A 15,859-nucleotide genomic window follows, 5' to 3' on the forward strand; every position below is an offset into this window, starting at 1 on the left:
CAGGTAGGTAACAATGTGAGCATACCATGGCCTCTTAGTGACGGTGAAGAGATGTTCATCGGGGAAGTCATTAAACTCAAGACGAGATAAGTGGTCCGCCACCACATTTTTGACTCCCTTCTTGTCCTTGATTGTCAAGTCAAATTCCTGCAGAAGAAGGATCCACCTAATTAAATGCGCCTTAGTATCCTTCTTGGAGAAAAGGTACTTAAGGGCATCATGATCTGTGAAGATGGTGATAGGTGAACCAATCAGATATGCACGAAACTTGTCGAGAACAAATTCTATTGCAAGCAACTCTTTCTCAGTAATTGAGTAGTTCATCTAAGCACTGTTCAGAGTACGGCTTACGTAGTAGACAATGAAAGGCTTCCCCTCCCTCCATTGACCAATAACGGCCCCCATAGCGTAGTTACTTGTGTCACACATGATCTCGATAGGTAAACTCCAATCTGGTACCTGCATAATAGGGGCGAAAGTCAGTTTTACAATGAGTGTTCAGAATGCGTCCTCACACTCTTGTGTCCAGTTGAACACAAATCTTTTGCCTGGAGGTTGCTTAGCGGTCTCGCTATAGATGACAAGTTATGAATGAACCTCATGTAGAATTCGGCGTGCCCCAGAAAAGATCGGACATCTTTAACGGCCTTGGGGGTGGACAGGTTAGAAATGAGTTTAAACTTGGAGCGGTCTACCTCGAATCCTCTTTCAGAAACAATGTGCCCAAGAACTATGTCGGATGACACCATCAAATGACACTTCTCCCAATTGAGCACAAGACCCTTCTCTTCACATCTTTTTAAAATGACTTCTAAGTTAAGAAGGCACGTGCCAAAGGAATCTCCAAAGACTGTCAAATCATCCATGAGCACTTCCATGCATTTTTTGACCATGTCACTAAATATGCTCATCATGCACATCTGAAATATGGCAGGTGCATTACACAGTCTGAATGGCATTCGTCGAAAGGCATAGGTACCAAAAGGACATGTGAATGTGGTCTTATCCTGGTCTTCCAATGATATCTCTATCTGATAGTACCCCGAATAGCCATCGAGAAAGCAATAGAAAGGATGACCTGCCACACATTTTAATATTTGATCGATGAATGGAAGTAGGAAATGGTCTTTGCGAGGGGCGGTATTAACCTTACGATAGTCAATGCACATGCACCAACCAATCAAGACTCTTGTGGGAACTAGAGCCCCTTTCACATTTTCCACCACGGTAACCCTCGATTTCTTTGGCACTATCTGGGTTGGACTAACCCACTTGCTATTAGCAACAGGATAAATGATGCCAGCATACAACAATTTTAAAACTTCATTCTTAACTACTTCCTTCATGGTTGGATTCAGGCGTCTTTGGGGGTCTCTTCGCGGATTAGTACCTTCTTCCAAATGAATGCGATGAGAGCATATTAACGGGCTAATACCCTTGATGTCAGCAATCATCCAACCCAATGTAGATTTGTGCTTTTTCAGCATGTTGATTAATCATTTTTCTTGCGATGCATCGAGTTTAGACGAGATGATGACCAAAAATGTGCCGTCATCTCCCAAGAACACATGTTTTAAACCCTTAGCTAGTTGGGCTAGCTTGACTTTTGGGGCTTCATCGATGGATGATTTTAGTTTTTCTCTTTCTGTCGGGAGCTCCTCAAAATACGGTGGCCCAAACTTGGTTTCTCTGTCCTGTGATTCTTTAAAAATGGCAAAAATGGTAGCCAGCTCACAAGGACCGGAACTCTCAAATTCAGATTTTTGGAGGAGGTTTTCAAGATCATCTGAGTTATATCCTAGTTGAACCTCCTCCTCGACAAGCGTGTTTATCATGAAAGTTTGTTGACACTCGTCATCATCACGCGGTTGCTTCTGAATGTGAAAAATATTCACCTCAAGGGTCATATTCCTAAAAGATATCTTCATGAGACCGTTCCTACAGTTAATGATTGCATTTGTTGTGGCAAGATAAGGTCTTCCTAGAATGATGGGAATGGACGACTCCATTTTCACCACGGATTATGTATCTAAGACAAGAAAGTCCACGGGGTAACAAAACTTGTCGACTTGCAATAGAATATCTTCCACTATTCCTTGTGGTCTCTTAATGGATCGATCGGCCAGTTGCAGAATTACAGATGTGGGCTTAATTTCTCCAAGACCCAATTGCCAGTAGATCGAATAGGGCACGAGGTTAACGCTCGATCCTAGGTCTAGTAATGCTTGGCCGAATTCATGTGTCCCAATCTGACAGGAAATGGTGGGACAACTAGGATCCTTATACTTTGGCAGTGTCTTCTGCTTAATCACCGTACTTACTTATTCGGTCAAGAATGCAGTCTTTTTGACTTGGTGCTTTCTTTTCATGATGCATAGATCCTTTATAACCTTGGTGTGAGCTGGCACTTGCTTGATCACATGTAGTAAGGGAAGATTGATCTTCAATTGTGTCAAGTGTTCCAGGATCTCACTTTGATTTTCCAACACTTTCCTAGCAGGTCGGAGAGCTTAGGGGAAAAGCACCTTTACCAGAATTTTTGTTGGCTCTTCTTTCTCCTGAACCGATTCTTCATTACTCAAAGTGGTTGTACTTGTCGATGGCATGTCCAAATTCTTACCACTTCGAGTAGAGATGGCGTTAACTTCCTTGATATTTTGACCTTCAGAGTTGAACGTTTGAGCCATGTGTTGTCCTTTCAAATTGGAATGGGCTTGTGATAGAAATTTACCACGCTCCTGAACGGTTAAAGCTTTTGTCAGCTTAGTGATCTGACTTTTTATTTCCTTGTTCTCTTTCACTAACTGCACGAGCATTGAATCAACCTTTTGATTCGTCTTATTTTGTGCGTCCATAGAAGCTTTTAGGGTATTTTCTAAAGAATTCTCTTTCGGCTGCATGTTATTCTGAGGCACAAAATATGTCCTTGGTGGTTGAGATTATTGCTCTGATCTCCATTGCCCTCCAGATGATTGTGCATGTTAGTTTGGATCTCTCCAACTAAAGTTTAGGTGGTGTTTCTAGCTATCATTATAAGTGTTTGAGAAAGGTCCATAAGGCTTCTTGTATGTGCCCAATGCATTGCACTGCTCCTCGTATACCCCCCCTAATTTCACCGAAAGTGAGACAATCTTGAGCCAGATGGCCCACTCCACCATAAACGAAACAGGGCTCATGTGCCTCTGTCCTTGCTACCATGTGGGATCCTTTACTATCTTTACTTTTGAGGGCCTCGATTTGCTTCGTCAAAACTTTAACTTGAGCCTTGAGGCTGTCCTCTTTCCTCAATTGATAAACTCCAGCTGGTCGGGACCTACTGGCGCTCTCAGTAACAGTTGGTCTAGTCCAAGTGTGGGCTTTCTCAGCTAACTCATTCAGGTACTCGATAGCTTCATCAGGATTCTTCTGGAGAAAATCTCCATTGCACATTATCTCAACAAATTGGCGCTCTCGGATTGTGAGTTTATCATAGAAATAGCTTACAAGGCGCCAAGTTTCGTACCCATGGTGGGGACACAGATTTAACAAATCTTTAAAATGCTCCCAAGCTTGATAAAGAGTTTCATTTTCCTTCTGAGAGAAATTCTGAGAGAAAGTCGAGATATGTCATTTCAAATTATTGGTCTTATGGTGTGGGAAATATTTGTTAAAGAATGTCGTTGTCATTTCTTCCCACATACCAACATACTTGGGCCTAAGAGAATACAACCAGTTTTTGGCCTTGTCCTTCAAAGAGAAAGGAAAAAACTTCAATCTTACGGTGTTTACGGCGTTAGCACGGTTGTAGAAGGTGGCCACCACCTCTTCAAACTCCCGGATGTGTACATATGGGTTCTCGTTCTCTAACCCGTGAGAGGTTGGGAGAAGTGCAATCATGCCTGGCTTGAAATCCGTAGGCGGTGTATTCGGTGAGAACATGATGCAAGATGGGGTGGTTGTTCGCGTTGGGTGTAGGTAATCTTGCAATGTCCTCTGCTAAACTTCCTCTTGTTGTGCCATTGCAAATAAATTTTAAAGTGCGAATTCCAACGACGAGTGCGAAGACGGAGGCATAGAAGACGAGTCGGATAAAATTTCACTAGGAGTTTCTAAGTCTAGACGTCGAGCAAATCTCCCTAGTTTATCTCTATACCGATGCATTCACCCTAAGTGGCCTTTTTTTGTTTAATTTTTAATTTTTTAATTTTTTTAATTTTTTTTTTAATTTTTTTAATTTTTAATCAAAGCAAAAGAAAATAATTATATAGTAACGTAAGTACCACCGAGAGTGCTCCCAGGAAAGACTATAGCTCTTGGCTCAATGAATAGCCACCTAGACAGAGCAACATTCCCAAGAAAGATTGGTAGGGCGATGCCCACTTAAGTGCCAATTTTTCTAGACATAACTCTCTCAGATTGTACTTTCTATGTAACCACATAATTATCCTCAAAATCAATTATGAAATTTTATTGAATAAATTATGAAATGAAATCTAATCAATGGAAACTATTCCTAAACTCAAAAGCCTAAATCTTCCAAATTATGAAATTTCTAGATTAAAAATAGTCAATTAATTACAATTCTAATTACAATCTTATGAATTAATGAAAACTATAAAAGGAAAAATTAAATTAGGCAATAGTAAAATAGTCAACAATCAAAATATACAAATGAGCAAACAAAATAAAATCCTAATTTATCAAAAGTAAAAGATTACAAAATCAAATCACAATTAATTCTAAAACTAAAAAGAGAAATAAAATTAGCAAGAAAAGTAAATCCTAAATTTTCTTTCAACACTAAGGAAACTAAATAAAAGAAATTGAATGAAAAGAGATTTTTTTTTTTTTTTTTTTGTAAATGTTTGTAAAGAAACAGAATGAAGGAGAAATAAGAAAGGAAGAGAAAAGAAAAGAGAAAAAAAATCAAAAGTAAACTCTTTTTTTTTTTAGTCTTATGAAGAAATAAACGAATGCAAAATAATAATAATAATAATAATAATAATAAAGCAAGAAAGAAACCGTAAGAATAAAGTGTAAGATTTTTTTTTTTTGGTGTCAAATAGAAGAACAGGAAATGAAAAACAAAAAGGGTGCAGCAAACTAAACTACTATTGCACTCACAAAATGAGACCAATATTCAATTTAAAAAAATGAGATTCACAGATTAATGACTGAGAGAAAGAGAAAAAAAAATGTGTACTTACCTCTTTGGCTTAAAAATCTACTGATGAATCTTGCTAGTAGTATCTCCCTAACAACAGCGCCAAACTTTGATTAACGCTTAAAAGTGATGTTCACAAGCGATCAATTGTAGCACAGAATGATGGTCGTATCCACAGAGAGGTAATAAAATAAACAAGAAAGATTAGCAGAATAAGAGCATTAGAGAAAAATAAATAACAAGTAAATTAAAAAAAAGAGTTTTAGAGATTTTTGTTGCAAATAAAATAAAAAGGAGAAAATTTGTATGAAGGAAATTCAGTAGTAAAAACGGTAAGGTCTCGAGAATCCCTAATGTTTCGTTTACCAAATCAAGTTTTGATTCACAAAATAAAATGATCGAATAAATTAAATCTCCATGTTGACTCCGAAAAATATTATTATTACAAGTTATCTAAAATCGACAATATATTAATTTGATAATATTACAGTAAAAGACAATTTACCAAATAATTTGAATAACAAAATAATGTGTGACAGAATTACATAAGAAAAGTGTGACTGGACTTATATAAAAATTGACACACAATATTTTGAAAAGTAAAAAAAAAAGATAGATGAGATTTAATTCATTCAGATATTGAACTTTACAGCACAATGAATCAAAAGTCTGAATTGGGTCACTCAACAAAAGTTCATCCCTAACCTCACCAGAAGAACTCTAGCCTAGTTTGCAAAACATTCTCACAAGTTCTAGAGAGAAAATATGAGAGTGACAGCAAAACAACAGAAAACTGAATATTAAAAGCTTACAAAAACCTTAGGCTAACCCTTTTATTTATAGTGTTCAGAGGTTGCATGTTAAATAAGGAAACAAATAATAAAAATAGAAAATTACAAAAGAAAAAGGAAACAAAATAAAATTACACATAAATTAGGAGAAATCATATATATGATTTGAGGAGGAAATTAGGCAATTTGCTCAGATTTTTGGGGAAGCAATTTAGATCCAGCAGCACCCTCTAGACACGTGTCAAAGCTTGGTTGGAGGAAGTGGATTAAATTTCCACGTGTCGCGCACAGAGAAGAGGAAGGGCGCTGGTGGTTGGAGACAACTGGGGCCCGCATTGGACAGGTGGCGCACGCGGAGAAGAGGAGTAGGCTGAACATTGACACCCGGGACCCATGCGGAGGAAAGCGAGGACGCTCGCTGATGGCTACGTGGAAGGAACGCGCGCGCTGAGGAGTTCCCGTGCTAGTGACACGCGTTGGAAGTGCTGCGGATTGGCTATCACAAGCTGGGGCCCACACGTGTTGGACTGATGGGGTGGCTTGGCTCGGTGGCTCAAATGGCTGACGCTCTCTCTCTCTCTCTGATTAGCTTGTGTGCCTCGGCTGAAAGGCTTGGTTTAGGGTGGTTAAAAACATGGCTTTCATGGCTTATTTCTGTGTAGTTGTTTACACTGCTTTTTATTTGTAAATAATTAAGCAACAACTAGACAAATTCTAATGAAAAATATTCTGAATAAAAATAATGAAATTGTTTAATTAAAGCTTAAATATTTTAATATTATATAAATCAAAAGCAGTATTTAGGGTGCATTTTCATATATTAATTAGTATGCATAACATTCAGGCTTGTTTAAGGAACTCAGAAACATGCAACAACAACAATAATAATAAAAAATAATAATAATCCTTTCCAAAAAAAAAAAACAACGATAATAAGGGAAAATTTCATTTTGGTACTTTATATTATATGAAAATTTAAGTTTGGTACTCTCTACTTTTAAAAATTTCATGCCAGTAGCTCGAACTTTTAGAAAATCATTTTGTGTATCTCGGAGCCATTTTTTGAGACACGAAAAAACAAAATTGTCCTTACTGTAAAAATTCATCTGTTGACCAAAATTTTGAAGGAAAAAGAGGATTTTAAAAAGGGTCAATTTCAAAAATAGCACTCCTTAATAAATTATTATTAATTTTAATATCACTTTTGTATTCTTTCACAATTAGCATCGTCATGTCAGTAAAAGTAGGACCAGGCCGTTTTTACTTGAGTTAAAATGACAATTGTGCCCCATTTCATTTTTGGAGCCTTGAATATATTTTGAAACATTTTATAATTCAAATATTCAAAGTAAAGAGAGGAGGAAGAGAAAGAACGTGGGTGTGTACAGAGACCAAGAAACCCCAATGACCACCACCGTCTACCACCATCTACCACCTTAAGCACCGACGAACCCACGTAATCACGCGACAAGAACTGACGAACTTTCACTGGAGAAGTCAATGCCTAAACCTCTTTGTCGGAGATGAACGAACTAAGAAAACCTCACCCTCTTGACCGGAGAAATCAACCACGAAATAGATGAGGTCAATGGCGGATTTCGAGACAAAGGTGAAAACTTTGTTGGCTTTTCTTGTTTATTTGTTTTTTTCTTAGGTATTTATTGTTTTTTTTTACCATTTTTTATCATCTTAGAAGAAAAGAAAGGCTTTGGAGGAGGAGATAAAAGCATATTAGATCAGTTATTTGAAATTTTTTATTGTCATTGTGCTCCTTATTTGGTATGTGACTCTGCCTGATGGCTGGTTATACCATCATGACCGGTCGGTAATTGTATTATGACTGGTCGACCGGTAATTGTATTCTGACCGGTTATAAGACATGCACAACGTGCGGTCATAATACTATGACCGATGGTCATAATCCTATGACCGGCCATCAGGCAGGCAAGCTCATATTGTGATTGCCTGACTAATGAGCTAGTGGTCATAGCATTATGACCGTCGGTCATAGTACTGTGACCGCACTATGTGACTGCCTTATGACCGGCCATCAGTCATAACACTATGAGCGAGCCTGCATGATGGGCGATCATAGAATTATGACCATCGGTCATAGTACTATGATCGCCCAATGGTTAGACTCTTAGTGTGCCAGTCATAGTACTTTGGTTAACAATTTTGTTTGGTTTTCTTGTTTTTTTTTTTTTTTGTATTTATTGTTTTTTATACCTTTTTTGTCATCTTAGAAGAAAAGAAAGACTTTGGAGGAAGAGATGTCGTTGATAGAATGTGACCCATCTTCATTAATATATCTTAAGGATAAACTTTTTCTTGTGGCCGAATCCCATCTTCATTAATATAGATTTCTCACCAAATCTATAAGACCAATATAAGTTGTGTTGGTGGGTACCAATATCTCCTTCATTTCACAACCGACGTATCTCGAAGTACGGTCCCAATGTCCTTTGTACTCGATGAAAACATTCAATCCATCAGCTACTCCTAAATAATTTCAAAAATAATAATTGTTAATCAACATGCAATTACTCCTAGTCGTCATCGAGTCATTAGAAATGGCCATTCATAACACTGTGTAATGCCCGGTCGTAAAGCAGTCATAGTGTGCCAGTCATAACATTATGGGTCATTTCAGTCATAATATTATGACCGGACGGTCATATCACTATGAATGCCTTATGGCTGGTCATAATATTATGACCGGCCATTTTGACTCATACTGTTATAATTTGACTCATAGACAATGACTCATACTGTTATGACTGACTGGTCATAGTATTATGACCGGACATATAACAATATGAGTCATAATGCTATGACTCCCAAGGTCAACTATGTCTTTGACGTGTTGGTCGTTACAATTAGTTTACATATCAGTTATAAACCATCCAAAATCTCAAATTGACGAAGGATATTTTCAATTCCTATCACATTAAGTTTAACTCAGTCACTTTTTTTGAGTTCTATATACTAAGTCTCCTGAAAAATAAATTTAAAAATACAAAAACAAAAGAAAAACAAAAAAAATTGTTTACCAACCTCGATCTGGTGCACAACCGGAGTATTGGCGACGAGGGAATTAGGGCGTAAGGAAGAGAGAGACTGAGTACAGAGAGAGGCCAAACTTGAGAGAGAGAGGGAGAGAGAGAGGGAGAGCCGAAAATGGGATGTAGAGAGAGAGAATGAGGGGGAGAGAGTTGGGAGTCTCTTTGAGGTGCTTTTAAATGTTAATTTTGACCTAAGTGGGATAGAAGTCATTTTATCTCACACTGCTGACATGACAATGCTAGTTGTAAAAGTACACAAAAGTGGTGTTAAAATTAATAATCATTTATTCATGAGTGCTATTATTGAAATTAACCCTTTTAAAAAGTGAGAAAAAAGAGGATTTTAAAAATTGTTATACTTGTAGAGCATAATCCTTTTTAAAAAATTAATCTCTTCAAAATTCTTTTTTTAAAATTCTTTTTTCTTTCAAAATTCTAGTCAACTGACGAATTTTTACAATAAGGGCATTTTTATCTTTGTGTCTCAAAAAATGACTCCGATGTACTAAAAAAAGATTTTCTAAAAGATCGAGGTACCTGCATGAAATTTTTAAAAACAGAGGATACCAAAATTAAATTTCGATGTAACAGAGGGTACAAAAATAAAATTTTCATTAATAATAATCCTAGCTTTGGATTAGTAACTGTAACACCATGTGTGAACATTTGTATATGTAGTACAGCTTTAATTAACATAGATTAATATGTTGGTTTAAACTTATAGAAAAATCTCCATTTTATGATGAATGTTTCTTCTTCTACATGGAAATATAGAAACTTCTTAAAACCGATATAATATATACACATGGATGAACAAACAAAAGGAGACATGATAATTAAACAAAAGGAGACATGATAATTAACATCATAATAAAGGGGGATAGAGATATCGATCTCACCGTCATGTTTGAAGCTACGTACATAGCTAGAGAAGTGTTGGCTTTCTTTTGCCAACTATATACACATAATAGGCCTACTTACAACTAAAGTTGACGTGAAGCACAAGATCGGAGTTGGCGCTTAATATATAGGCGAGAGAAGCATCTTGGTTTTGTTGTCCTTGGAAGCAATATAGCGAAGACAGCAAAGCCGGACAAGAGAGAATACACATTTTAGCCTAGACGTCTTCACAGGCTTATATAAAATATACATTTCTTTTCCCAACTTGCTTTGAAGCGGCAAAATATGCTCGTGACTTTTTGAAAGTGCACTGCCCGTGCTCTGAAATTTTAAGGGTTACTTCTGGTTCTCCTCGAACATCTCACCTTTGATAGTAACATAGTCCCACAAGCATCAAGACCCAATTGTGGTCAAATATACTATAAAAAAGAACAGGAAAGATATATAATCGATTAATTTTTTATATCATTGTCATCATCGTGGTTATCATAGTATATGTGTAACATAATTACTGAAACGATATTTCTGTCTATCGTCACGACTACGTGTATTTTCATCAGTAAAATATAGATAGATAATATATACATATACGAAGTTTCAATGGTTACGTTTTTCATTAATAGTCACCTCTAAATATAGAAATTTAATGACGTGACATGATAAGAACTTAATTTCATTTATTATCATTAATTTTTTAGGTCAACTATTCAATTTATTACAAACATCATATTAATATCTTGTGACTAACATGATTATATCCCATTGATGAGTAAATATTTGAGTAACTATTAATATCACACCCATACATATATATATATACACATATGTCTATGTATATAGACTGTAGTATAGGTGCGTTATAACACTAACATACATATTACTTGTTTTCCAAAAACAGAAATAATCAAATCAATATCTACTGGTAAACGTAAATATTAAATCTATATCTTGATTAGATCTAAATATTAGATCAGAAGCTGCCGACGTCATTAGGCGTCACCTTGATTTGATTTTAGGAACATACCGATGCCAGTGGCGTCGGAATATTTTTGTGAAAAGCATATTGGTTAACTTTTTTTTTTTAGGAACTTAGGGACGCAATTTTGGCGTCGAAAATTTATGAATAACTTAACAACGCGGCTAATACTTACGTACGTTAACTTAGCAACGCTGTTACTGACACTACAATGGCGTCGGGAAGTTAATTTCCTGACACTTTTTTTGTAGTGATTCTTGACTATTAACCAAATTATTATGATAAAATAACACACGCTCTTAGACTTGTAATTGATCATCCAAAAGTTTGGAAGATAATAATTTGGAAGTGAAACAGAAGTTCAGGGAAATCATTATGCTTGACTTATTTTATGGCTCTATTTCCATTTAAAATTCTAGTTGGTATCATCCTAAATGCATATTTCTACCTATTAATAGCTAGCTTAATACGTTCGAACCTTGGTGGTTTATTCAATGTTAATTACCTTAGTTTTCTCCACCTTAGTTGTCTCTTGCATGTTATAAGGTGACAATAAATAGCCCCTCATCCCAAAGTACTCCAACCTGAAAGAAAAGAAAAGAAAACTTACCACTTGACTCGAGACTTAAAAGAAAATCCCAAATTAGCCATGGCAGAAAAGGAAGGAGGAATCGTCAAGAAGGGCCAAGAAGAGGGCTTGAAAATGGCTGTCGCTCTGCTAGAAGAGTTTGGACTTCCTGCAGGACTTTTGCCCCTTGCTGATGTGATTGAAGTCGGTTTTGTGAGGAGCACTGGCTACATGTGGATCCTGCAGAAGAAGAGAGTGGAACACAACTTCAAAATGATTAGCAAGCTTGTCAGCTACCACACCGAGATCACTGGTTATGTGGGGCAGAAGAAAATCAAGAAGCTCAAAGGAATTAAGGCTAAGGAGCTTATGTTGTGGCCCCCGGTCAGTGAGATAGTTGTCGATGATCCACCCACCGGGAAAATTCACTTCAAGAGCCTTGCTGGGATCACCAAGACTTTCCCTGTCGAGGCGTTTGCTGCTGGCCAGTAGATTGGTTTAATCATCTTGACCATCAAACAGTCCAAGGCCATCAGATGCCTGAAAATTTTTACTTGATTCAGACTTTCACAAACTTGAATTCTACAAATTGAACATCGTTTTCTTCATCTCTTCCCCCCTTGCTCTCTAGTTTTTTTTTGCGTTTTCCCCTATTAAAGGGCTTGTTTTGGTGGAGATTCTCATGATGATAAGTGGTAATGCTGAGTAGAAAATAAAAATGATAATGCAGTATAACATTTGTTTTTGTGCTGACAAAAACAACTTCCACTTCATTTTTCAAGGAAGATCCTTTAGTTAAATGGTTTTGATCACATAAGCTGTAAAACTCGAAAGCACATCCTCAACCTACTATTAAAATGCGTCATTAGAAGAAAAACCAACTGTAGGGGCTCTTAAAGACCGCAGCACCAAGATAAATAGACTAAGATGAGGGCATAGAATTACCACATAATCAACAAACAAAAAACGGAATTCGCAACTTATGCGAACCTCCTAATTATTGGAAACATAGAACAGTAAATTTTTTTTTTTTTTTTTTTTTTTTTTTGGTGTGTGTGATTAGAGCAGAACAAATTTGCCACCATACAATGAAAGCATAGGGGCACAACGAGCTTTGAAAAGTTCACCCATTTGAGATTATACCTCCTTAGGTAAAATAGAAACGTGCAGTCTAAGAGGTATAATACAAAGAGTTTATAGAGCAAGAACCATAGATGCAAAGTAATCACTCTGTTTACCTAATTGACCCAAATGCAATTCAGAAAATCTTGAGTTGATATACTATTCGAGGTTTTTTCTTCATTAAATGGAGAAAAAAAAAAACTATATCTCTTGAATTGTGAATGCCATGTCATCCCCAATCCAGCAGTCCCTATATCTGTAACATTTATGTCCAGGTTGCAAATGAGACCAAGCACAAACATAATTCTGAAACAATAACTTGATATGATCACAACATAAATTATTGATAAACAATCATCAGAAACTATTTTTAGTTAGATTAGGAGAATTAGTTAGAAATTCCTTGATTAGGAGAAACTTGATATGAATTGTTGACGTGTAAATGAGTTGTAAATAGATTAGGAGAATTAGTTAGAAATCCCTTGATTTCAGGGATTCGGGTTAGGCAGGGTTATTTGGTTTCCTGATTTAGGAATGATTTGATTTCCTATTCTCTCTCCTATAATTAGCTATATAACATCATGTAATACATTTATTCATGAATAACAGAAAATAGAATCCTTTTCTGTGACATGGCATCAGAGCCCTAGGGCTTTTTTTCTTTTTTGGGATTTCTTTTCTCGAGCAACCTTCATTGCTGTGTATTCTAGCCTTCATCGCTGTCATTCCCTCTTATTTTTCTCGTCAATAATCCTTGTTCAGTCAGCCTTAATTGCTGCGATTTAGCCTTCATCGCTGCCATTATTCTGCCTTCATCATGTCAACCTTAAAAACCACCATCTCTAGTAACCCCTCCGAAGAAGTCAATTCTGTTCAGAAAACTGGAGACTTGCAGAATATCCGAGCCTCTAATAGGCTGAATGGGAAGAACTATCTCAAATGGACCCAAATTGTTCGCACATACCTAAAGGGCAAGGGGAGACTTGATCACCTGCTTGGAAAGGGGCCAGAAACGACGGATCCATCCTTTGAAGCATGGGACGAGGAGGACTCCATGATTATGTCTTGGCTATGGGACTCCATAGATCCAACAATCAGTGACACATGTATGTTCTTGACTAATGCAAAGCAAATTTGGGATTATATTTACTGCACATATTCGAAGGCTCGTGATGATGCTCAAGTGTACGAGATTAAGATCAAAACTGGAGCCACTAAACAAGGAGACAAATCTGTCACAGAATATGCAAACCTGTTGCAAAATCTGTGGCAAGAACTAGACCATTACCGAGTGATAGAGATGAAGAGCCATGAGGATGCTACCATCTTGAAGAACTTCATTGAAAGAGATCGGACATACGATTTCTTGGCTGGATTGAATCCAGAATTCAATCAAGTGAGAGTTCAAATCATTGGCAAGGGGAACACACTATCTCTAGAAGAGACAATCTCACTGATCCGAGCGGAAGAAAGCCGAAGGAGTATTATGCTTGAACAACCAACCATTGACCGGTCAACCTTAGTAGCAAAAACAGATCACCAGGAGAAAGGAAAGGGTGATCCGCCTAAACATCCTGGTAGAGAAAATCAGTGGAAGGAGAACAAGGACAATCTTTGGTGCACCTATTGTAAGAAATCAAGGCACACAAAGGAGACGTGTGGGAAGCTGAATGGTAAGCCACCAAGCCGAGAATGAGGCAACCGTGAGGGCAACCGTGGGGGTCAGCATAGGCCTCAAGCACACATAGTCGAGCAATCCAAAACTGAGGATAGCTCAACAACCGGGGGGTTTAACAAGGAAGAAATTGAGAGATTGATGAGCTTCTTGGGATCACTCGATAAGCCTTCAGGGACCTGTTCCTTAGCTCTTTCAGGTAAACATTCCATTCGATTTTGCATGAATGCCTCAGAAACATTCTATGATAACCCCTGGATAATAGACTCAAGTGCCACAGACCATATGACTCCCACATCTCAACTCTTCCACACTTACACCTCATGCCCGAGTAACAGAAAAATTATAGTGGCCAGTGGTTCTTTAGCCACTGTTGCAGGGACCGGAGATATCCATATCACACCTACCCTTATCCTTAAAAATGTCCTTCATGTACCAAAACTGTCAGCCAGCCTTGTGTCCATTAAAAAACTTACCAATGTCCTTAAATGCTATGCTACTTTTTTCCCTTCTTATTGTGTTTTTCAGGAACAGAGCTCGGAGAGGAGGATTGGACTTGCTAAGGAAAGGAGCGGCCTTTATCATCTTGAATCATCTCAGAAAATTAGGAGCAATATGTCTTTGTCTTTTCTCAGTTCCTCAAATAAGGATGCCATTTGACTGTATCACCTACGCCTAGGTCATCCATCTTTTAGAGTTTTAAGAGTCATGTTTCCTCATTTATTCCAAGGATTAGATATTTCTGAGCTTCATTGTGTTGTTTGTGAACTGGCAAAACATACTCGTGTATCTTTTCCTATTAGCAATAAAAGAAGTTCCCATCCTTTTCATTTGATTCATAGTGACATATGGGGTTCTTCAACTATACCTAATATTTCTGGGGCTCGTTGGTTTGTATCTTTGATTGATGATTGTACTCGGGTGACATGGCTCTTTCTTCTAAAACAAAAATCTGATGTGAGTATTGTTATACTTAATTTCCACTCAATGGTTCAAAACCAGTTTGGGGTTAAAATTAAAAGCTTTAGGACAAACAATGCTAGAGACTACTTCAATCAAATTTTATCACCCTACTTTCAGTCACAAGGCATTATCCATGATTCATCCTGTGTTAACACACCCCAACAAAATGGGGTAGCCGAGAGGAAAAATAGGCATTTACTAAATACCACCCGAGCCTTACTTTTTCAAGGGAATGTTCCTAAGTCCTATTGGGGAGAGGCAATTCTTACAGCCACATACATGATTAATAGACTTCCCTCACATGTGTTAGAAAATAAGAGTCCCATCGATACTTTCTATCCTCACTTTAGAACCTCAAATGGTCTCACACCACGGGTCTTTGGATGCACTGCCTTTGTCCATGTCCACAGCCAACATAGAGGCAAGCTAGATCCCCGAGCCACCAAATGTGCCTTCCTCGGTTACTCATCCACTCAAAAGGGGTACAAGTGTTACAACCCTTCATCTAGAAAATTCCACATCTCTGCCAATGTCACTTTCACAGAAAACAAACCTTTCTTCTCCAAGTCCTCTCTTCAGGGAGAGATTCCAATAATGGAAGATAGTCCTTGTGAGTCATTTAAACCCCTAAATACTCTGGATCTTCCTCGTGTTCC

The 15,859-nt window shown here is 37.4% G+C and overlaps 1 protein-coding gene and 1 pseudogene across 1 annotated transcript; both read left to right on the forward strand.

Moving 5' to 3' along the window:
• Nucleotides 1-3,499: 3,499 nt before the first annotated feature.
• Nucleotides 3,500-3,593, forward strand: LOC112090884 (annotated as a pseudogene).
• Nucleotides 3,594-11,524: 7,931 nt separating this feature from the next.
• On the forward strand, nt 11,525-11,935 carry LOC21402672. Its single transcript, XM_010094374.1, has one exon. The coding sequence runs from the start codon at nt 11,525-11,527 to the stop codon at nt 11,933-11,935; it is 411 nt and encodes a 136-aa protein (XP_010092676.1).
• The last annotated feature ends 3,924 nt before the right edge of the window (nt 11,936-15,859 follow it).

Source organism: Morus notabilis, unplaced genomic scaffold (genome assembly GCF_000414095.1).
Source record: "Morus notabilis unplaced genomic scaffold, ASM41409v2 Scaffold114, whole genome shotgun sequence".
In the NCBI taxonomy this organism is placed as follows: domain Eukaryota; kingdom Viridiplantae; phylum Streptophyta; class Magnoliopsida; order Rosales; family Moraceae; genus Morus; species Morus notabilis.

Bases quoted from the DNA above. Each gene is read 5' to 3' on its own strand.
- LOC21402672 (XM_010094374.1), top strand. From the start codon at position 11,525: ATGGCAGAAAAGGAAGGAGGAATCGTCAAGAAGGGCCAAGAAGAGGGC.